The following is a 23,735-nucleotide window of genomic DNA, read 5'->3' on the forward strand; positions in this document are numbered from 1 at the left end:
ACTTGATTGAAACTCCCGATAGCAGGCAGTATGCCCATATAGTGAAAAATGTGATACTTCCTTCAGTGGGAGTGCTACACACTGAAGGAAAAAATGAAATGTGTACATGGGATTATTGGTCAAGACACCCCATTTGGGGTGTTGGCCATCTGGTGCACTGGCTGCCACATGCTGCTGATATCAATCCAATGGAGAATAACTGAGCTGAAGTAGCATGAAAACTCTCAGATAACTGGCCACAAAACCAACCTGCTACAGGTGACACCCTTTGAGACTGAATCCTTGAATCCTGGAAGGAAGTTGTCTCTCCTGGCAATTACGTCTCACTCCTCATAGTTCCCATGCCAAGACACACGATTAAAGTTAGAAATCATGGGGGATTCTGGAGATTATATTAGAGCACTGAAAACATTGGGCTATTCTGGAGATGATATTAGAGCACTGAAAACATTTTAATTTTCTTTACTTGTTCTTTTGCCCAATTTTCTGGCATTGAGAGTATGTGGAAAATCAGTTGACAATGGAAAAGTATCGAAAATGAGATAATAAAGTGTGAGTTAGTTTTCCTTTAAGTTATTCTTTTATTGAAATAAATTCTTTTTAAATATATTTTTTGTGTATTACATATCTATTTCACTTGCTCTCTGCCTATATACTTAAAATAATAAATTATGAGTGACTTTTTAAGGCTATTTTCTGATATTTCAAACCCATCCCTGTTGCCATCTGTTGTACCTCCTCCATCCTGCCAAAAATATGTAAAAGATTTCTTCTAATATTTATTTACCTTTAATTTTTCCTCCCACTTCTTTCTGTCATTCTGACGAGCTACTGGGTGAGGTTGACAGGAAAGTTAGATGCTTTGATTTATACACAGCCATCAGTGACGGGAGTCCACTTTCAGCAGTTGTCCTGAACTTGATGTGATGGTTTCCTATGACCTCATGAGATCTTTTCTGATATTTTCAGTGAGTGAATTACTTGAGCTTTGATGTAGAGAACTATTTTTGGGGGCACAGGAGTCTGGACAAGCGTACAGGCCCATCGGTGTGATAAGAAGGCAAATAAACTGTAGCTACAGCATCAATCAGCAAAAATGCAGGGATCTTAAAAATTTCATGGGTTACTGAGAACTCATAGAATCAATGAGTCATTGTTTTCACTCATAGAAGAGTGGTCTTAGCAGCCAAATGGATGCAGATTTATTTCAGTAGTATAATAATTTATCAAAACTGACATTTGGGACCCACAGGGATTTGTCAAGCTCGTTCTAGATGTAGAAAGACTACAAGAATAAATTCTGTTTCTGTGTGTAGGCATTGAATATCATCGCCAAAATGCAACATCTGAAGGCGAGTGTTGATGTAGTGCAGAAACACTTGACTTGATGCAGGGAACTTTGGCTGATCAGCAGTTTTGTTCTTCAGCTTATAGCATATGGAGACAAAAGAAGATGATGTAACTAAGCAAAGGCAGCTCTGGAGAGCAAATAACTAGCTGTGAGAGTTAATGACCGTTATGAGGCTGGTTAAACTGGGAGTAAACTATGTTATTTTGTTTGACTTGCCTTTTTGTTGTCCTTCAATTTTTGATGACGTTACAGGATGGAGGTTGAGGGTTAAGCGATGTATATTTCAATTTCATTTTATGATTTTCCAATGACCTTTTCATGTTTGACCATGCTGATGTCACTTGTCTGTTCTAGCAATTACTCCTTCATGATTCCCAAGGCCTAGAAAAGTTAATATCACACAATCAGGCAACAATGTAAGAAAAAACTGCACTGGCTGTGAAGCATTACTTTGCAAATGAGCCCTTTGCTCTAGATCAACTTCTTATTGTTATTTGCCCGCATCTCGTGGTCGTGCGGTAGCGTTCTCGCTTTCCACACCCGCGTTCCCGGGTTCGATTCCCGGCGGGGTCAGGGATTTTCTCTGCCTCGTGATGGCTGGGTGTTGTGTGATATCCTTAGGTTAGTTAGGTTTAAGTAGTTCTAAATTATAGGAGACTGATTACCTAAGATGTTAAGTCCCATAGTGCGCAGAGCCATTTTTTTGTTATTTCTGTCTCTCTCTGTCATAAGTGTACTACAAACTAAACTGTTTGTTCATAAGAATATTTTCACTTTTATGAACATAGTATCAGCAATGATTTGTAATCATTATGAGTAGATGTACTTTGCGTTATTCTGATTACTACACACTGAATGAGAATTTTACTTTAGAATGACTCCTTAAAGACTATACTGTCAGTGTACTGTGTCCATTTTTACACTCCCTGTTTTAATGTCTATATGCCTTTGCAGTGTGCTTTCCCGGTAATTGCACAGATTGTGCTTTGTTTCTTTGCAGAATTCACTTGAAATATTTAAGGCTTTAAGCGACTCACAGCTTACAGAATTACTCTGTGGATGAAACTTCCTGGCAGATTAAATCTGTGTGCCGGACCGAGACTCAAACTCGGGACCTTTGACTTTCGCCGGCAAGTGCTCTACCAACTGAACTACCCAAGCATGACTCACACCCCGTACTCACTGCAGAGAGGACAGAAAAGATGCTTACATACTTTCACTTGTCAAAGTCATATCTAGACATATCAGGGGTTCCATATTACTCCAACTGCACATGCCCCACACCATTGCAGAGCCTCCACTAGCGTGAACATCCCTTGGTGACCTGCAGGGTCCATGGACTGATGAGGTTGTCTCCATACCTGTAAACATCCATCCGCTGGAAATGAGAGTCGTCCAGCCAGGTACCATGTTTCCAGTCATCAACAGTCCAATGTCGGTGTTGACGGGCCCAGGCCAGGGGTAAAACTTTGTGTTGTTCTGTCATCAAGGTTACATGAGCGGGCCTTCATCTCCAAAAGCACCTATCGACGATGTTTTGTTGAATGGTTCACACACTGACACTTTCTGATGCCCCAACATTGAAAAGTACAGCAATTTACAGAAGGTTTGCGCTTCTGTCATGTTGAATGATTCTCTTCAGTCATCATTGGTCCTGTTTTTGCAGGATCTTTCTCCAGCTGCAGCAATGTTGGAGATTTATGTTTTACCAGATTTCTGATATACACTGCTGGCCATTAAAATTGCTACACCACGAAGGTGACATGCTACAGGCGCAAAATGTAACCGACAGGAAGAAGATGCTGTGATATGCAAATGATTAGCTTTTCAGAGCATTCACACAAGGTTTGCGCCGGTGGCGACATCTATAAAGTGCTGACATGAGGAAAGTTTCCAACCGATTTCTCATACAAAAACAGCAGTTGACAGGCATTGCCTGGTGAAACGTTGTTGTGATGCCTCGTGTAAGGAGGAGAAATGCGTAGCATCACATTTCCGACTTTGATAAAGGTTGTATTGTAGCTTATCGCAATTGCGGTTTATCGCATCACTACATTGCTGCTCGCGTTGGTCGAGATCCAATGACTGTTAGCAGAATATGCACGACCACATGTTTAAAGGTCCTGTACAGGCCTTTCTGGATACAGAATATGTTCGACTGCTGCCCTGTCCAATACATTCTCCAGATCTCTCACCAATTGAAAACATGTGGTCAATGGTGGCAGAGCAATTGGCTCATCACAATATGCCAGTCACTACTCTTGATGAACTGTGGTATCTTGTTGAAGCTGCATGGGCAGCTGTACTTGTACACGCCGTCCAAGCTCTGTTTGACTCAATGCCCAGGCGTTGCTGTGGGTGTTCTGGGTACTGATTTCTCAGGATCTATGCACCCAAATTACGTGAAAATGTAATCACATGTCAGTTCTTTTATAATATATTTGTCCAATGAATACCTGTTTATCATCTGCATTTCTTCTTGGTGTATCAATTATAATGGCCAGTAGTGTACATGGTACACTCGTGAAATGGTCGCACAGGAAAATCCGTACCTCGGAGATATTGTGTCCCTTTGCATGTGCGCCGACAATAACACCATGTTCAGACTCACTTAAATCTTAACAACCTGCCATTTTAGCAGCAGTAACCACTCTAACAATTGTGCCAGATATTTGTTGTCTTATATAGGCATTGCCGACTACAATGCTGTATTCTGCCTATTTACATACCTCTTTATCTGAATATGCATGCCTATACCAGTTTCTTTGGCACTTTTTTGTGTTTCTGTGGCTGCTAAAATTGACAATGTTGCATATCACACTTGACAACTCTGTGATTGTCAGGCTCTTCCTGCAGGTGCTAAATTCATTTGATATTTTCTTGCCAGGTGTTATGTGCGACATTGGGTTAACATATGTATGGTTTTGAACACAAGGAGGTTGATCCATAGAAAAATAAAATGCTCTCATATTGTACACTACAGGTTATCTTTGCTAGCTATTACTATAGCAGTGACAAAGCATGGAACACAGTCCTGGCTTGCTAGTGTAGTGGTAATATGAATGTTGTCTGAAGCAGTGGCAGTATAAGCTGTAGGTTCAAAGCTTGCTGGAGGATTATTACTTGGCTTCCACATTCTTTAAACTACCAGACCAAAAATTGGTAAGGAAATCTTAAGAAAACCTCTGCAATGTAAGTCTTCTTGTAACTTGTATTCAGTATGTTTTAAATCTGGAGGTGAAAATCTTATGAAATTCCAGCACTTTTCTTCTTCAGCTGACAATCATTAAATTTTTTTGTGAGTGCATAATATGATTAGATGCTGAGTGGCAATGAACAATTTGTTAAGTAGGTATACAACTTAATCTGGTCTGGTCTTTAGCAGACTGAGACCTTGCCGTGGTAGTGATAAACAACAGTTTCAGACCAGACCAGGTGTAATGTAAATTATGTTCTGGGACATAATCTAATGTTGTATTATGTAAACACTGTTCTTTGTTTCAGCTAAATCCTCTGACAGAGTAATGTAGCTGAAAAGCTTAATGGTAGATAAACAAAATCATTCCATATAAACCCGTATAATGTTTGGCATGTCTTGTACAAGTCAAAACACATGGAGGCTATTGTAAAGATAGAATACTGCCTTTGAGATAGGTGCTGGGAACATCAGCATGTCTCCTCATACTGTTGCTCATTAGCTCTTGTGTAACTGAAAAATTATGGGTCTCATAAATATAACATAAGGGAATGACATATATTAAAAACAAAGATTCCAAGACTTACCAAGCGGGAAAGCGCCGGCAGACAGGCACATGAACAAAACACACAAACACACACACAGAATTACGAACTTTCGCAACTGGCAGTTGCTTCGTCAGGAAAGAGGGAAGGAGAGGGAAAAATGAAAGGATGTGGGTTTTAAGGGAGAGGGATATGTGTGTGTGTGTGCGAGTGTACACCTGTCCCTTTTTTCCCCTAAGGGAAGTCTTTCCGCTCCCGGGATTGGAATGACTCCTTACCCTCTCCCTTAAAACCCACATCCTTTCATTTTTCCCTCTCCTTCCCTCTTTCCTGACGAAGCAACTGCCAGTTGCGAAAGCTCGTAATTCTGTGTGTGTGTTTGTGTGTTTTGTTCATGTGCCTGTCTGCCGGCGCTTTCCCGCTTGGTAAGTCTTGGAATCTTTGTTTTTAATATATTTTCCCCATGTGGAAGTTTCTTTCTGTTTTATTTATAAGGGAATGACAAATAGATATTGAGAGTAGCAACCCCGCAGTTGGAATCACCATGGAAGAACTTGACAGGGTCATTAAGAAGGTGAAAGATGCTAAAGCAACAGTTTTAGATAATATCAGAACGAAACAGATTAAACATTTAGGCACCAAATGCAGTTTATTGCAGCTGATATTTTTTCTGTTGTTTATTTGTCCCTAAATGATGAAAGAACTCCTAATACGCTTCATAGATGGTTTCTTACTTTCACAACTTCTGGTCCTCGCCACAAGCTTCAATGCAGTCCCGGTGCAGCAAGGTGCCATTACGCGAAAAATATATCAGCAGACGTGAATCAACTCCCAAAACTTGAGCATTACTGAAATAATTTAGTCAAGGATCACCAGCTTCACCTTGACGTGCAAGACAAGGATAAAAATGGTATCATGCAATACTACTATCAGCTCTTTGCCAGCTTCCTTACATTACGTTAAGTTCCAATGATTTCATGTTCAGTTCTGACTTTTGTAAATAACCGTCCAAAACTTGCATTTGTGGTTGGGTATTTTCTCTGTCACAAGGCACCATAACTGTAGTTACTTGGATAATATTTGACTTTTAGTGAAACTAACAATCAGTATTTCATTACTCACACACTCAATTTCATAATTTGGATAATCATTGGCCAAAATTTTACAATCTTTCTCTTTCTAGTGAATTCGTACAAAAGTTGAAAAAACAAATGGAAATTTTATTTACCGATGGTCCCGGGAGCGGAAAGACTTCCCTTAGGGGAAAAAAAAGGACAGGTGTACACTCGCGCGCACACACACACACACACACACACACACAGATATGTGTGTGTGTGTGTGTGTGTGTGTGTGTGTGTGTGTGTGTGTGTGTGTGTACACCTGTCCTTTTTTTCCCATAAGGGAAGTCTTTCCGCTCCCGGGATTGGAATGACTCCTTACCCTCTCCCTTAAAACCCACATCCTTTCGTCTTTCCCTCTCCTTCCTGAAGAAGCAATCATCGGTTACGAAAGCTAGTAATTCTGTGTGTGTGTTTGTGTGTTTTGTTCATTGTGCCTGTCTGCCGGCGCTTTCCCGCTTGGTAAGTCTTGGAATCTTTGTTTTTAATATATTTTTCCCATGTGGAAGTTTCTTTCTATTTTATTTACATCATCATTATACCTACCTTTGAACTTTGCACCTTCAGATTACAACTCCATTCCGCTGTCCATTCTGCCATGAAAGAGACAGACATGAGAAGTTTCCTTGAACTCTTGAGTCTATATGCTCATCATAGGTAATTTTGTGTGTTTTTTCTTCAGTCTAAAACATGCAAAATTATCATTTCAAAAGACAAATATGAGTGACCTGAGAAGAAAACTTGTTGGTAAAATTTGTCTTACATTCTTAGTTAATCCTGAGCGGTAGATAGTGAGGCCTTATAAATGCATTTGTAAAACTTTTATTGCCTTTGTGCCTCATATCTGTTGATATCCAGATGCTGTCACTGGAACTCTAACATTGTGAGGCCAGTGGTCTGTTTCGTAAAGTAAGCAATCCTTAGTATGTGGGGCATGAGTGAATACAGAGTGAGCATTAGGTATCTCACAGTTCTTCAATCAATAACCCACTTCTTTTGTCTGATGTCACACCACAGCCTGGTTTTTATACTGCTGCTGTCAAATGATGTAATTTTTCTGCCTTTTGTCTACAATGGGTTAGTTTTTTTGCTGTTAAGTGTACCAGCAAACAAAAAAAAATTATGTAACTTTATTTTTTCATGGTGACAACTGAAACATCATGACTACTCCTTGTAGAGAGGATGGGGATTTATCCATATGTTGGACCAGTGTTAACAAAGTGATAAAACAGTTTTGGGCACTGTTGTGAATCAGTGGCAACAGCAGTTAATGTTCAGCTATCATGCTTTGTTCTTTGTACTCAAAACATAAAATTTTGCAAGAAAATTGTTTTGATCCCATCTGAGAGCAGCTACATCTTGCATACACAAATCCAGAAGAATATGCATACGATCTTGCATAGAGTTTAATTCTTGATTGCAATGTGTGTAATTTAGAATCAGTAAGGGAGTCATTAATGCGTTTACTGTAAATATATTACAGCACAAAATGAAATTGATATATCATGTTCGAAAAACCTAAGGTAAATACTAGATGATATATAGTTTGAGTGATGTAAAACATAAAGTAATCCGTAACCTGAAGGTTGTTTTGAACACCATAATGCTTCGCTAGGAATGGTCTTATCTGACGTGATAGGCCTTTGCTTCTTTTGACCTTTGAACTGAATTACTCATCAGTTTTGGAATTCTACAGTTTAATGTTGAGTCTGAACCACAGTGCAACTTTACATTGTTGATGAAGACATAAATTTAGTAACTTAGCATGCTAATGTGCAATTAGAAATTCAGGAGTGTGTAGTACATGACCAAATTAGTACAGTACAGTTCAGTGGTTATGTCTAATGGTAATGTTGATGTCAACAGAGGACATAATGCCACAGATACTGTCAACAAAGTATTTGTAGCAGCAAAGAAAAAAATGAAAATGAGAATTCACTTTCATAAACTGTAAAATAACAAGGAGACAGTAATTATAGTAATGCTGACAGACACATTAAAAGTAAAAAACATATATTCCCAGCTGTGATACTGTTAGTTCCTTTGTCTGGGAGGAAATAGGGATACATTTCATAAGGCTGAGAAGGAGGGATGAGTCACTCAAACCCCAGGAAGAGACGGAGTTGATGTGAGAATAAGGGAGGTGAGGTAAGACCCTCACATCAGGTAGGTCCAGCTCATCTTGGGGTGTGAGTGGCCTGCCCTTCTTCCCAACCGTCCAAAATCTATCCCACTTTCCTTCTTTACAAAGGAGGTAACATTTCCTAAAGCTAGGAAGAGATTTTTTTTTCTTTTACTGTGTCAGTCATCTATACTGTAATTCACCTCCTGTCCCAAGCTGCCTGAGTGGGCGGTCATGTGTGTGTGAGGTGTGCTTGCTTGTATGAATGATTGGTATGTGTTTCTCTTTTTCCGATGAAGGATGTGGCTGGAAGGTTATACGTTGTAAGTGTCTTTTAATTGTGCCTGTCTGCAACTTATCTTGTTATCTTTATAGTAAGTAGCAACCTGTATTTTCCTACATTAGTGATATTCATACCTAGAGTTTCCATTGTTTGATTCCTTTTATAAATTGTATATTTAATTGAAGGAATGGAAAAACACTTACCATAAAGCAAGCACTTCAATGCAATATCGGGAGAGGAAATTAGAAGATGCAGCAAACTTAATAGAAAATAATCTAACACTTCTGGGAGCAACTGCTATAGAAGACAAATTACAAGATCAGGTAAAATCTGTAAATAGTGGTGTCTTGAATCAACAAAACTGTTCTGGGCTCAACAGTACCAACTTAAAACTTACTCAAAAGTTTTTTCTTAGGTGCCTGAAACAATAGCAGCTCTCATTAAAGCTGATATACGTGTTTGGGTATTGACGGGGGATAAACAAGAAACTGCTATTAATATTGGCTATTCATGTAAGCTGATAGTTCATGGAACACCACTACTGATACTGAATGAAGATAGCCTCGATGTAAGTTTATATGACTTTTAAATTTTAATACAACTGTTACTTATTAGAATTTAAGCAAATTTGTAAATTTCCATAACACTTTATTTTTTGTTGAAAGCTATTTATCATTTCTTTTAGAGTACACGAGAAACGATAGCACGCCATAGTTCAGAATTTGGTGACCAGTTGGGCAAATCAAATGATGTTGCTCTTGTTATTGATGGGAAAACTCTAAAATATGCCCTCAGTTGTGATGTCAGAAGGGATTTTCTTGACCTCTGTGTCAGTTGCAATGTGGTTATCTGCTGCCGTGTCTCCCCAATGCAGAAGGCTGAGGTTCGTAATAATAATTGCAGGAAATATTAAGTTGTTGTAAAAGATTAATTCCGAGAAACTGATTTTTTACATAGGATATTGTAGTACTCTTATTTAGTAACAATTGTTTTAGCTCTCTCACCTGTACTTTACAAATTCGAACATTGTCATTTTAACCCAGTATAATTTGATTAAAAATCAATCTTTATTTTTGTCAGGTTGTGGAACTTGTTACATCACATACGAAAAGTATTACACTGGCTATAGGAGATGGTGCAAATGATGTTGCTATGATCCAAAAAGCTCATGTTGGAGTTGGAATCTCAGGAGTTGAAGGTCTCCAAGCAGCATGCGCATCTGATTACTCAATAGCACAGGTTAGTTTCATTACCTTTCTAAAATTTGGATCACTTTCTTACACTACTTTGCCTTTATCTATTCCTATTTTTCAGCGCGCACACACACGCAAGCACGCACGCACGCACACGCATACACGTGCACGCGCACGCACGCATGCACGCGCGCGCACACACACACAAACACACACTTCATTTATGCTGTGACATACCCAGTTACAATGAAAATATGTGTCTAATCATTCATTCACTTGTGAAGAAAATAATGTGTAAAGTTTGTAACAATAAAAGATGTCAAGTGTGAAATGACAGAATAGCATTTAGTAAGAATACACAATATGTTTAATGATTTTACATAGCTCACCGACAAAAGAAAGAAAAGAGCTTGGTAAATGTTACCTTTTTTATTATGAGATTCCAAAAATGCTTATGTTCATAAAACCAGTAATTGGCACTGGTGTGTATTTTTGTAAATATAATGATAGTGAGATAAGAAAGAAGCATAACATTTGTGCATAGGGGATGGTTGTCGTAGAAGGGAGACTTAGAATACATTAATAAAATGGAATGTTAGAGAATAAAGATAAAAAACCTTATTAATTTAAGCAGTATACAAGTGTGCTGAAAAGTAATGCCTCTGAATTTTGTATTTGAAAACTCGTAAAGCTTTTTAAATAAAAAAAAAAAAACATGATTATTCTTCATGTCTCCGTATTTATTTCTCAACATAGTCCCCCTGGGAACAAACACATTTTTCATAGCAGGAGACTACTTTGTTGATACCATCACTGTAGAATCTGACTTCGTTGACAGAGCCACACACTCACCTTTGCTAACACCACTTAACACTTCAGTCTATCAGAGTGAATTCCCCAAAGGTGTTCTTTACTTTTTGGATATGGATGAAAATCAGATGGGGCCACATTGGAAATGCATGGAGAATGATCAATGACAGTGATGTCAGATCTCGCAGCACTTGTGTGGTCTTGCATTGCCATGCTGAAGGAGAGGGTGCTCCACATGTGGACGAGCTCTTTGAATTCAATTACAGAACACTGTTACTCATACACTGAAATAGTTACATTACACACTGCCGAGTTACATGTTACAACGAGGAGCCTTCCAGTGACGGAGGGCTGCAAATATGTATAAATGAAGAATAAAGATGCAGAATGTTAATAATGTTTGTTTTATTTGAAGTTTTAAGAGTTTTAACATTAAAAATTTGGATGCATTACTTTTCAGCAAGCCCTTGTAAGTAATGAGAAATCTTGAAATCACAAGTTGTGAAGTTATGAATACCAGATCAGTAGCTAACAATAATAGAATCTGGAAATGTGTGAGGGATAGTCATAACATTTTAATTATTGTATAAAGAGTAAAGTTACATAATTAATTTTTATTTGTTTGTTTGGAGGTATATGTCTGCAGTCCTGGTACACAATGAAATCCCTGTGCCACAGCTCTGTTGCTTGTTGCTAGAGGAATCCGTAGCAAATGGCACGACCCACTGATAAAGTGGTAATGGTCTGTACTGTTTTGTATTGACTCCTCGCAACAAGCAGCAGTACTGTGGCACAGGGATTACAATATATACTGGGACAGCAGACATGTACTCACAAACAAGCAATAAATGAATTATGTAACTTTATTTTTTTTCAAACTGATAATTATTAGTGGCCCCATATAGCTACCTGCTAAGAAACTATGGCTCAGGGATTACAGTGTGTTCTAGTACTTCACGAACTTGTAAACAAACAAATTCCAGAATGAATTTTCCACTCTGTATTGGAGAGCCCAATGATATCAAAACTGCGAGCATAAACTGGTATAACGTCAAGTTGAACACATATATTTCAAAAACGACACAACACATGTAAGTCACAGAGCAAGTTGACAAAGCAAGACATGTGAACACGGTAACATTCAAATCAGCACTGAGTCGAAGTCTAGCGGCCGCTGGCTGGCTGGCCGCTTAGGTGGCGTGGCTGATGCATGGCTGGCAGACAGCGCCGCATGTAGAGGATGCGCGTAGTTGCGCGGCAGCAGTTTGAATGATCGACGAGTCACAACACTTTTCCCCCCCTTTGAAGTTTTTGCACTGGTCTTGATGGAGGTGGCTTGTAGATTGCTAACGTCCATAGGCGTGGTTTGACTGGCCGTAAAGTCTCGAGGAGGAGCCTTCCCGTATGGACGGAGATGTCCCCGATGATAACGGGTCGAGATGACAGGAGACATAGGGCTCAAATCTGTTGAGGCCCCATGCACCGATCTGCTTGTAGCGGCATGTCCGGTTGTTATAACAGGAGACATGGGTGATGTGTCGGCGTCCGTAGGAGAAGGAGGTGATTAGAGTTGCTCCGACAGATGATGGTCATCCGGTTCCTGCATGGGCACATCTCCTGCTGGGACCGAGACGATGGTGAGAGGGCTGCGTAGTGAGAAATGAGAGATGCCAAGATCTCGAACGTCAGGGAGAGCCGAAGGTGGTGTAGCGGCATCCGGAACAAGCGTTGCTGGCACACGAGGCCGAAGCTGGTCTGAATGACTCACTGCAACACCCTTGTCCATCTGGATTTCATACAGGCATCGGCCATGGTGTCATAAGTTGCGGCCAGGATTCCATTTTGGCCGCCTGCCATATCCCTGTACCCATACAAGGTCGCCGTTGGTGAATCGGCCAAGTGAAGGCACCCGCGGCCATGAGGTGGAAGGCCACAGAAGATGAAGTAGTGTGCAGGGCTGTCGGCCATGTAAAAGCTCAGCTGGGCTGTGGCCCCCATGGGGATGAAACGGTAAGAAGCCATAAATTGTAGAAGTGCATCATCAGCAGCAGAGAAGTCAGGAGTTTCCTCATCTGAGCCTTAAATGTGCGGACCAGTCATTCAGCCTCACCGTTTGATTGTGGATGGAATGGAGGGTCCGTGACATGCATGACACCGTGACGAACACAAAAATCCACAGATTCGGAAGCGGCAAATTGCGGACCATTATCAGTAACGAGAGTAGAGGGAAGGCCTCCCAAAGAGAAAATGCGGGCGAGAGCACTTGTGGTTGCCGCGGTGGTAGGCGACGTGCAACGGATAATGAAAGGAAAGTTAGAGTAGGCATCAAATACTAGTTGCCAATAAGTACCTAAAAAAGGTCCCGTGAAGTCAGTGTGAATGTGCTCCCAGGGCTTCTCAGGTAAAGGCCACGGTGACAGATGACTTCGGGGTGGCGGCCTATGCTGCACAAGGGCCGCAAGCAGTGACCATGTGTGCGATTTCAGAGTCGATGCCGGGCCACTACACATGACGGCGTGCCAAAGATTTTGTGCGAGAGACACCCCAGTTCTCTTGGTGAAGGAGGCGCAAGACCAAAGCATGCAAAGACCCAGGTACCACAACATGCGGCAAAGCATTTTCAGTGGAAAGGAGGGTAACACCATCCCTAGCCGTGAGGCAGTAACGCAAAGTGTAGTAGTTCTGCAATGGATCAGAAGTCTTAGTGGACGGACGATATGGCCAACCCTTCTGAATACAGCGTAAAACCTGGGAGAGGGTAGGGTCAGAACTCGTAGCAGACGCCAGCCGGTCCCCGGTGATGGGGAACCCGTCCACAACCTGCTGCTCAGCAACATCCAGGTGGAAACACAAAAGTTTGTACCTATCGAATACCAGATCAGGACCCATGGGAAGGCGAAGCAGTGCATCAGCATTTGAATGTTGAGCCATTTGCCGGAAATGAATCTCATAATTGAAACGAGACAAGTAAAGAGCCCAACGCTGGAGGCGGTGTGCAGCCTTGACCGGAAGCAATGTTGATGGATGAAACAAGGAAACAAGTGGTTTGTGGTCCGTAACAATATGAAATTTGGATCCATAGAGAAAACACCAAACTTATGAAGACCACAAATAATGGCCAAAGCTTCTTTTTCAATCTGAAAATATTTTCATTGCTCATCCGTGAGCGTTTTCGAGGCATAAGCAATGGGTTGTTCAGAACCGTCAGAAAAATGGTGCGCAAGGACTGCACCAACCCTATATTGAGAGGTGTCTGTGGCAAGAACGAGATGTTGGGCAGGTCAATAAGTAGCCAGGCATGGGGCCTGTTTTAACATAGTCTTCAAGTTTTGGAAAGCCGCATCACATGATGCGGACCAGTGAAAAGGCACATTTTTATGCAACGGCTGAGCCACTAAAGTCACAGACGGTAAAAACCTGTGATAGTATGCTATTTTCCCCAAGAAAGCCTGTAGTTCCTTAACAGATGTAGGGCGAGGAAGGGCATCAATTGCAGCGACAGTTTGCTGAAGCGGACGAATACCATCCCGAGAGAGTTGAAACCCCAAGTATGTGATAGATGCCTGAAAAAATTGTGATTTCTGAAGATTACACTTAAGACCGGCAGTCTGTAAGACATGAAAAAGTGGTCGGAGATTCTGAAGATGTTCTTCAGTGGTGGAACCAGTGACAACAATGTCGTCCATGTAATTGATACACCCATGGACAGGGAGCAATAATTGTTTCAAGAATCGCTGAAAGAGAGCAGGGGTGCTGGCAATCCCGAATGGTAATCGTTGGTATTGATAGAGGCCGAAAGGCGTGTTAAGGACCAGAAACTGCCGGGAAGCAGTGTCGAGAGGAAGTTGATGATAAGCTTCTGACAGGTCAATTTTAGAAAAATACTGGCGTCCCGCAAAGTTTAGTGAACAATTCTTCAGGTCAAGGCATGGGGTAAGTGTCGATGGGGCATTGCACATTTACAGTGGCCTTAAAATTGCCACAGAGACGAATATCACCATTGGGTTTAGCAAAGACAACAACAGGAGAGGACTACTCACTGGAAGTGACAGGAAGCAAGACCCCTGAAGTAGTGAGATGATCCAGCTCCAGTTTTACGCGATCATGAAGGGCCACAGGAATGGGCCGAGCCCGAAAAAACTTAGGCCGAGCAGTAGGTTTGAGTGTGATATGAGCTTCAAAGTCATTTGCACGGCCTAACCCAGGAGAAAAAAGGCACGAAAATGTCGTCGACAAGGAATCCAATTGAGCATAAGGAATAGCATCAGAGACAATATTGACAGAGTCATCTATGGAGAACCCAAAAATGCGAAAGGCATCGGAACCAAAAAGATTCTCTGCATTGCTCTGGTCAACCACAAATATGGGAACAGTGCGAACGATGGATTTGTAAGATACCTCAGCATTAAATTGTCCCAAGAGAGAAATTTTCTGTTTATTGTACGTCCGTAATTTCCAAGTGACAGGTGATAGGAATGGTGAACCCAACTGAAGATATGTCTGAGAATTAATAATAGTGGCAGCAGAACCAGTATCCACCTGCGTGCGAACATCCCTACCAAGGATTTGGACAGTGAGGAATAACTTCCCTGTAAGGGAAGAAGTGCAATTGACAGACAACACAGAAGCAGAATCAGCGTCACATTCATGAACATCATGTATGTGGTCGAATTTGCAAACGGAAGACATATGACCCTTCTTTTTGCAATTGTGACACACGGCCCAACGTTGGGAACAATCCTCGCATGAATGTTTCGTAAAACAATGCGGACATGAAGGAAGTTGCCGTGGGTTTTGCTGCAGTTTCTTAGAGTTTTGTTTACTACGGTTAGGCCGAGGCTGTGCTTGGGAGCATACTGCTGCCACTTAGGCCTGCGGGGACACGCCGCACGCATCATCAATAGTGCATAGAGGTTGTATTTCTCCGACATCGCTCCACGCCTCAATTTGCGCTCCAGCGGCTCGAGAAATTTCAAACGACTGCGCGATGGATAGGACTTCATCGAGAGTCAGATTTGCCAACTGAAGGGCATGCTGCCTAACTTCTCTGTCGGGCACCGACCGAATAATAGCATCCCAGACCATGGAATTGGCATAGGATTCTTTGTGAACTTCAGTAACAAATTGACACTTTCTACTGAGGCTGTGAAGTTCAGCAGCCCAAGCGCGATAGGATTGATTCAGTTGGTTTTGACAGGGATAAAAGGCAACATGAGAGTCTACCACATGCGCTTGCTTTTGAAAATAGACGGACAGAAGTCAGCACACTTCAGCAAAGGACAAAGACGCAGGAGTTTTCAAAGGAGCCAATTGCAACAACAAGCGATATATTTGCGGTGAAATCCATGAAAAGAACAGAAACTTACATGTTTGTTCATCTGCTACATGAAATGCCAAGAAGTGCTGTCGAAGACATTTTGCGTAATCAAACTGGTCTTCTGCTGTCTCGTCATAAGGAGGAAAAGGAGGTATAGACAATGATGAGGAACGGCCCGCATTGGATGCCACGACAAAATCGCGAATCGCCGATGTGAGAAGCGTTGCAATAGTTGCTCTAAAGTAGCCATGTTATAACGTCAAGTTGAACACACATATTTCAAAAACGACACAACGCATGTAAGTCACAGAGCAAGTTGACAAAGCAAGACATGTGAACACGGTAATATTCAAAACAGCACTGAGTCCAAGCCTAGTGGCCGCTGGCTGGCTGGCCGCTTAGGTGGTGTGGCTGCTGCATGGCTGGCAGACAGCGCCGCATGTAGAGGACATGTATAATTGCGCGGCATCACTTTGAATGATCGGTGAGTCGCAACATAAACTGCATTTGTAAACAACACAGTTAATAAAAATACAATACAATACAGGGCAGTTATCCAGCAATACAATACAGGGCAGTTATCCAGATATCTGTCATGCATTTTCAATAAGTTAAGGCACACAACCCATGTAAATCTACCAAAAATCACACTATGCTGATTATTGTTTGCCCTGTTGTAGATATTTGAGTCATGTAGGAAGTTTCTAAAACAGCTTCACTTCAGTCATAGATGCAGGGGTGAGTATGCTAGGCACATGAAGTTGTGCCAGGAGAAAACATCTCAGCAGTAAAAGACATTGTTACATACAATTATCATGTAGCTGTGAAAGAGTTGGCCATGACATGTATCAGTTTAGTACATCATATCGTGATATCAAATGAAATGATGTTATCGTAAATACACATGACTCAGTTCAGGAGGAGGACCCAAGTCCTCATCTTACCACACAGAATTAGGTTTTCCTTGGGTTCCCTAAATCAGTTAAGATGAGTACCAGATTGACCACTTTGCTCCATCATTGTCCATACCATGTTCTCCACCCCTAATGACTTTATTTATTTATTTATTTAAATGTCAAGTTCTGTAGGACCAAATTGAGGAGCAAATCTCCAAGGTCATGGAACGTGTCAGTACATGAACTTACAACATGAAAAGCAATAACAGATAAAAATAAATGTTCATGGACCTGAAAGAAAATCAGTCCATAAGTTTCAGCAAACACTATGAGCAATACAGTGAGAATCATCTTAATTTTTCAAGGAACTCCTCGACAGGATAGAAGGAGTGACCCATGAGGAAACTCTTCAGTTTCAATTTGAAAGCGCGTCGATTACTGCTAAGGTTTTTGAATTCGAGTGGCAGCGTATTGAAAATGGATGCAGCAGTATACTGCACACCTTTTTGCACAAGAGTTAAGGAAGTCTGATCCAAATGGAGGTTCGATTTCTGCCGAGTATTAACCGAGTGAAAGCTGCTTATTCTTGGAAATAAACTAATATTGGTAACAAGAAACGACAATAAGAATTATACATATTGAGAGGCCAATGTCAGAATACCCAGACTCGTGAAAAGAGGTTCGTGGCCTCACACCACTTATTGCCCGAACCGCCCGTTTCTGAGCCAAAAATATCCTTCTAGAATTGGAAGAGTTACCCCAAAACATAATACCATATGACATAAGTGAATGAAAATAACCAAAGTAGACTAATTTATGTGTCAAAATATCACTCACTTGCGATACCGTTCGAATAGTGGAAATAGCAGTATTAAGTCTTTGAACAAAATCCTGAACGTGTGCTTTCCTCAACAGCTTACTATCTATCTGAACACCTAGGAATTTGAACTGTTAAGTTTCACTAATCATATGCCCGTTCTGTGAGATTAAAACGTCAGGTTTTGTTATGTGTTAGGAACTGTAAAAACCGAGTCTTACTGTGATTTAACGTTGGTTTATTTTCTACAAGCCATGAACTGAGGTCATGTACTGCTCTACTTGAAACTGAATCAATGTTGCACACCACATCCTTTACTACCAAGCTAGTGTCATCAGCAAACAGAAATATTTTAGAGTTACCCATAATACTAGAGGGCATATCATTTGTATAAATAAGGAACGGGAGCGGCCCCAACACTGAGCCCTGGGGCACCCCCCACTTGACAGTACCCCACTCAGATCCCACATCACAGTCGTTATCAACATTGTGAATAATGACCTTTTGCTGCCTGTTGCTAAAGTAAGAGGTGAACCAATTGTGAGCTACTCCCCTTATTCCGTAATGGTCCAACTTCTGGAGCAATATTGTGTGATCAACATAGTCAAATGCCTTTGTTACATCAAAAAATACGCCAATCGTTCAAAACTTTTTGTTTAGCCCATCCAGTACCTCACAGAGAAAAAAGAATATAGCATTATCAGTTGTCAAATGACTTCTAAACCGGAACTGTACATTTGATAGCAAATTGTGTGATATAAAATGATCAATTAACCTTACATACACAGCCTTTTCGATAACTTTTGCAAACACTGATGGCATAGAAATAGGTCTAAAATTATCTATATTATCCCTTTCTCTCTTTTTATGAAGTGGCTTTACTACTGAGTGCTGGGTGTTTGTGTGATGTCCTTAGGTTGGTTAGGTTTAAGTAGTTCTAAGTTCTAGGGGACTGATGACCATAGATGTTAAGTCCCATAGTGCTCAGAACCATTTGAACTACTGAGTACTTTAATCGCTCAGGAAACTGACCATTCCTAAAGGAAAAATTACAAATATGGCTAAATACAGGGCTAACATGTGCAGCACAGTACTTTAATATTCTACTAGACACTCCATCATAACCATGAGAGTCCTTAGTCTTCAATGATTTGTCTCAGTCTCCCTCTTGTCTGTAACACAAAGAAGTATATATATTAAAAACAAAGATTCCAAGACTTACCAAGCGGGAAAGCGCCGGTAGATAGGCACAATAAAATAACACACACACACACACACACACACACACACACACACACGAAAATTTTGAGCTTTCGCAACCGGCGGCTGCTTCGTCAGGAAAGAGGGAAGGAAAAGGAAAGATGAAAGAATGTGGGTTTTAAGGGAGAGGGTAAGGAGTCATTCCAATCCCGGGAGCGGAAAGACTTACCTTAGGGGGGAAAAAAGGATAGGTATATACTCGAGCGCGTGCGCGCGCCCACACACACACACACACACACACACACACACACACACACACACACACACACATCCAGCCATACATACACAGACACAAGCACCTATCCTTTTTTCCCCCTAAGGTAAGTCTTTCCTTACAATACTGTTTGTAATGGGCTACTGTAGCTTGATTGTGACTACTTCTAACATTTTGATATAATTCCCGCTTTGTTCTACATGATATTCTTATCCCATCAGTCAGCCAACCGTGCTGTTCATTACTGCTAGTACCCCGTTTAGAATGTTCTAATGGAAAACAACTCTCAAAGAGCATGAGAAACGTGTTATGGAAAGCATTGTATTTATAATCTATATTATCAGCACTATAAACATCTTGCCACTCTTGTTTCTTAATAAGTTTTGAAAAACTCTCTATTGCTGTTGGATTAACTTTCCTACGTAGTTTGTAATTAAATACGACATTGGTTAGAGTACAGAAACCTTTTAGTGTTAAAATTTGTGCATCATGGTCTGAAAGGCCATTCACCCTTTTCCTAACAGAATGCCCATCTAGTAATGAAGAATGAATAAAAATATTGCCTATGACTGTGCTACTGTTCCCCTGCACCCTAGTTGGAAAAAACACAGTTTGCATCAAATCATATGAATTTAGGAGATCTACCTACATCTTTTTTCTTGCACAATCATGTACAAAATTAATATTGAAGTCACCACATAGAACTACTTTCTGCAAAGTGAATCAAGAACCCTATCTAGCTTAAGCAAAAATGCTCTGATGTCGGAGTTAGGGGACCTATAAACAACAGCAATTAGAAGATTAGTTGCACTAAATTCAACTAATGCTGCACAACTTTCAAATATCTGTTCAGTGCAGTGTCGTGATACGTCTATGGAGTCAAATGAAATACTGTTTTTTACGTACAGAGCCACTCCCCCACCCCACAAGGAACTCCTTGAGAAACAACCAGCTAATCTGTAGCCTGGTAAAGGGAGCCTCTGAATTATCAAATTATTTAAGTGGTGCTCAGATATACCAATAATTTCAGAGTTAGCATCTATTAACAGTTCACTAACTTTATCTACAATACCTCTTATACTTTGATGAAATATGCTAATTCCTTCTCTACTTGGAAACATTACATCCTCTGGAGGTGAGCCCTTAGTTAGAGGCACTTCCTTTAAGCAGGAATACCTATCAGCTGACTTCAGTCTAAAAAAAGGTGCAGCTCTAACACCAATTTTTCCATGAGTGATACGACCACCACCACCACCACCACCACCATCACCCACTACACTGTCACCTACAAGCTTAGCCAGCCTTCCCTTCCCATACCTATTGAGGTGCAGGCCATGCCTAGTGAAACCCCATCTACTGATAGACCCAACTGTCACCCCTGGGAACTGATCCATGCCCTCCGCCACCAGTGCCGTCCCCAGCCCCACATTAACGCGTCTAACAGCCGCATTAATGTGAGGGCGATCATGGCGCTGAAACAGTTGCACGAAATGCACATTAATACCATCAGTTTGAGTAGCTATCTTAACCAAGTCACTGACATCATATTCCCCGTCCCTATCGAGACTGTTCCCTGCTCCACCCACTATCACTACCTGATCCTCTTTCTTAAAATTCTTACATAACTCCCCTATGCTTTCAGTCACCTGAGCCAACCCTGCACTAGGATTCACAATGCTGGTGACCTGGTACTCACTCCCCAATACTCCCTGCAACTGCTGGCTCACACCTCTACCATGGGAACTTCCTAGCAGCAGAACCTTCTTTCTGCTAGACTTTGCAACTAACCTAGGCCTCCTAATTGCTGAGGACTGCTGCAAGTTACCCACATCTACGGCTACACAAGGCTCCTCTCCACTCAACTCTGACAGTTGGTCATATCTATTGCATGTATGCAAAGTAAAACTGTCTGAGTACCTCTTCTTCCTAGCTACCCTCTTGCCAACGGCCAGTTCCCATTCCCCACCACCCTTCACCCTCCTCAACCTATCTAGTTCCTCTTTTGCGCATTGTAACTGCACCTGAAGGGCACAGATCTTGCGCTCCTGCTCCTCTATTAACTTGTTTCTACTACAGATTCTACATTCCCAGGAGAGGATCTCCCTAAAATGACCACTGGCTTCCCCACTGCATTCCCCCCCAATGAAAATACTTTGAACAAATCCCACACCGGAATCCACTACTCACAAACCTATGACAGAGCCCACACTTTTCACTCATAGTAAATTTTACAGTTACTGAAAAAAAAACTATACGTCTACGTTACCAAAGTTCAGTCACACCAGTAGAACTATTTAAGAACTAACAATAATGGTCTCGAAATTCTCTGCCTACTAAGAAAGCAGCAACTTCTATTAATACTACTACAACACAGCCAATACCAATACCAGCAAAACTTCACAAAATTATTAGCTACAACCAATAAATTAAAACTACCACTGTAACACTAAGCGAAGTTAAAACACTATATGAAAATTTCACTGAAATATTTCACTAGAAAGAATAATAAACGTCAGTTGAAAACTAAAGCACGAAAATTACTAATGACTTCAACACACTGAAAACTCTCTAAAACACAGCGAGCGAACGATTACAAAAGCTTATTAAGTCATTATTTTGCCACAAACGGCATGCAACACTGCTGAAATCTATTAAATTTAATAACTGTATTACAGAGCACAAATAAGTTTGTCAGTACTTAGCTTATTTCCGCTATAGCTGCAGTGCACGCCGCAAAATGTAAACACACTACAGAGGCGCGAGTCTTAGACGAACGACAAAGCAGACTCACAAATAACAGACCACTTGAGTCAATAACACAGGAAGAAAGACTGAGATTAATGAAAATCTACTAATAAGTTATTTTTACGGTAAATATTAAAACAAATAAACTTTGAAATAAGTAAATGAAGTCTAAAATTTATAAAATATTAACGAGCTATTTCAACAGCAGTGCAGCATACGTGACGTCACACCAAATAATCTCATTGATTAACCATTAAAACCTAATATTCCTTCCTTCCTTTTCTCACATGACCCTTAACATACTGCACCTCAATAAAGTGTGTTTTAGACTGCTGCTGTTTCAGTTAATTCCAGAACTGAAAAACAAAGTGTTGATCATTGCAACATCCTTCCATCTCTTCTTAAGGCTAGGATGGAATTTGGCAGTTCTCCAATTCATTTTCCTTGCGAGGGAATGGTCTGTGTCAGAACATGCCCTGAGGTTTTTTTATATGGGAAAAATTCACTGAAAGAAAGATCCTGTCAAAATTTTAGCTGCTAAGACACACTTCAAGTAATTTTTTTTATGCTGAAAATTGCCAAATTTGTAGCTCACCAGGTTACTGGAGCAGTGTACACTATTACTGGAGTTGTATTGGACTGTGCTTGTGCAACATTGCGTGCATATGTTCTTGGTTGATGGTGCATTGGTAAACAGGCAACACAGCTCAGTGCTATCATGATATGCATAGCGAATTTCAGTTTTCATTCAAAGTTTCATGAAACGGTTGTTTGCAATTACTGTTCACTCAAATTTGCAGCTCATATAATATCCATAATAATTACCAGTTGCTTTTGCAGCAGCATAAGGCTTAACAATGGAGATAAAACTGAATTAATATTCATTGTGTTTAACTCTTAATGTTAAGCAGTGTGCAAATCCAGTTTTGCTTTGTAAAATCTGACCATGAACTGTATAAATGGAAAAAAGATTTACACAAAGTAATATATATGCCTCAAAATGAAACCTGTAAAACTGTGAAAGAAAAATCATCTGAATGATTCACTGTACAGGGTGGCCACAAAGTCCCATTACCCGCCATTGATAACCAACATAAACTTATAAGCTTGAATGATATGAACTATGTAGAGCTGATCATGAGAGGCAGCACACTGGGCTCTCTGAAATGCAGTTGAGATGAACATTGCTGATTTCATGTCTTCATCGACTTGGTTAAACGATTAAGCAAGTAATACAGTATAGGAAGTGGCAAAACAACAAATTTTACTTCAAGTAAAAGTGTAAAGGAGATGTAAGTAATTCATAGCTGACATGAAGATGAAGCTTGTTGTTATCTGCGCATCTGCTGTGTCTAATGCCGATCAATTAATGCCGATCAGTAAGGTTTCATGAAAGAACTTTGAGTAAATTACACATTATCTTTTTAAGGCGAAAAAAAAAAAAATCAGTTGTGCAATTTGATTAATGCTATGACACATTCATAAACAACAATGACTTTGATAAGTAGGAGTGGATTACTTTTTCCATGGGTTTCTATCTGTCTTCAGGGACTATTAGGCATTATAACCAAAATCATAAATATGACTATATGGTGGCAAAAATCTTACAATTTATATTTTCAAATCTGAAAAAAATAGGAAAGAATAATATTGAATATTTCATTCAAAACTGTTTCTAACCAGCTGCATACTTAGGCTGGACACTTGGCATGGACATAATGATACATCTGTCTTTCAGGAGGGCAACGAAAACACTGTTGAAGTAATTCAGATGCCACCCAGAAAAGTCAGTGTGAGTCCCAATAAATAATATTTTCAACAGTGGAAAATATTTTTAAGGAAATTTTGAAACAATATAATTTTCAGTT

General features: G+C 40.5%; 1 protein-coding gene across 13 annotated transcripts in view; it reads left to right on the forward strand.

Annotated features, from left to right (window-relative positions):
- LOC126354167 (phospholipid-transporting ATPase IA) overlaps positions 1 to 23,735 on the forward strand; it is a 627,555-nt gene that overhangs the window by 509,264 nt on the left and 94,556 nt on the right. For all 13 annotated transcript variants that reach the window (XR_007565271.1, XM_050003592.1, XM_050003597.1 and 10 more), the window contains exons 13-16: positions 8,801 to 8,938; positions 9,031 to 9,183; positions 9,301 to 9,498; positions 9,696 to 9,854. Coding sequence is in view for 12 of the 13 variants with exons in the window: in XM_050003592.1 (XP_049859549.1) it covers positions 8,801 to 8,938; positions 9,031 to 9,183; positions 9,301 to 9,498; positions 9,696 to 9,854 (648 nt within the window). In the remaining variant the exon portion in view is untranslated. The remainder of the gene's footprint in view (positions 1 to 8,800; positions 8,939 to 9,030; positions 9,184 to 9,300; positions 9,499 to 9,695; positions 9,855 to 23,735) is intronic.

The sequence above is a fragment of the Schistocerca gregaria genome, chromosome 3 (assembly GCF_023897955.1).
Source record: "Schistocerca gregaria isolate iqSchGreg1 chromosome 3, iqSchGreg1.2, whole genome shotgun sequence".
In the NCBI taxonomy this organism is placed as follows: domain Eukaryota; kingdom Metazoa; phylum Arthropoda; class Insecta; order Orthoptera; family Acrididae; genus Schistocerca; species Schistocerca gregaria.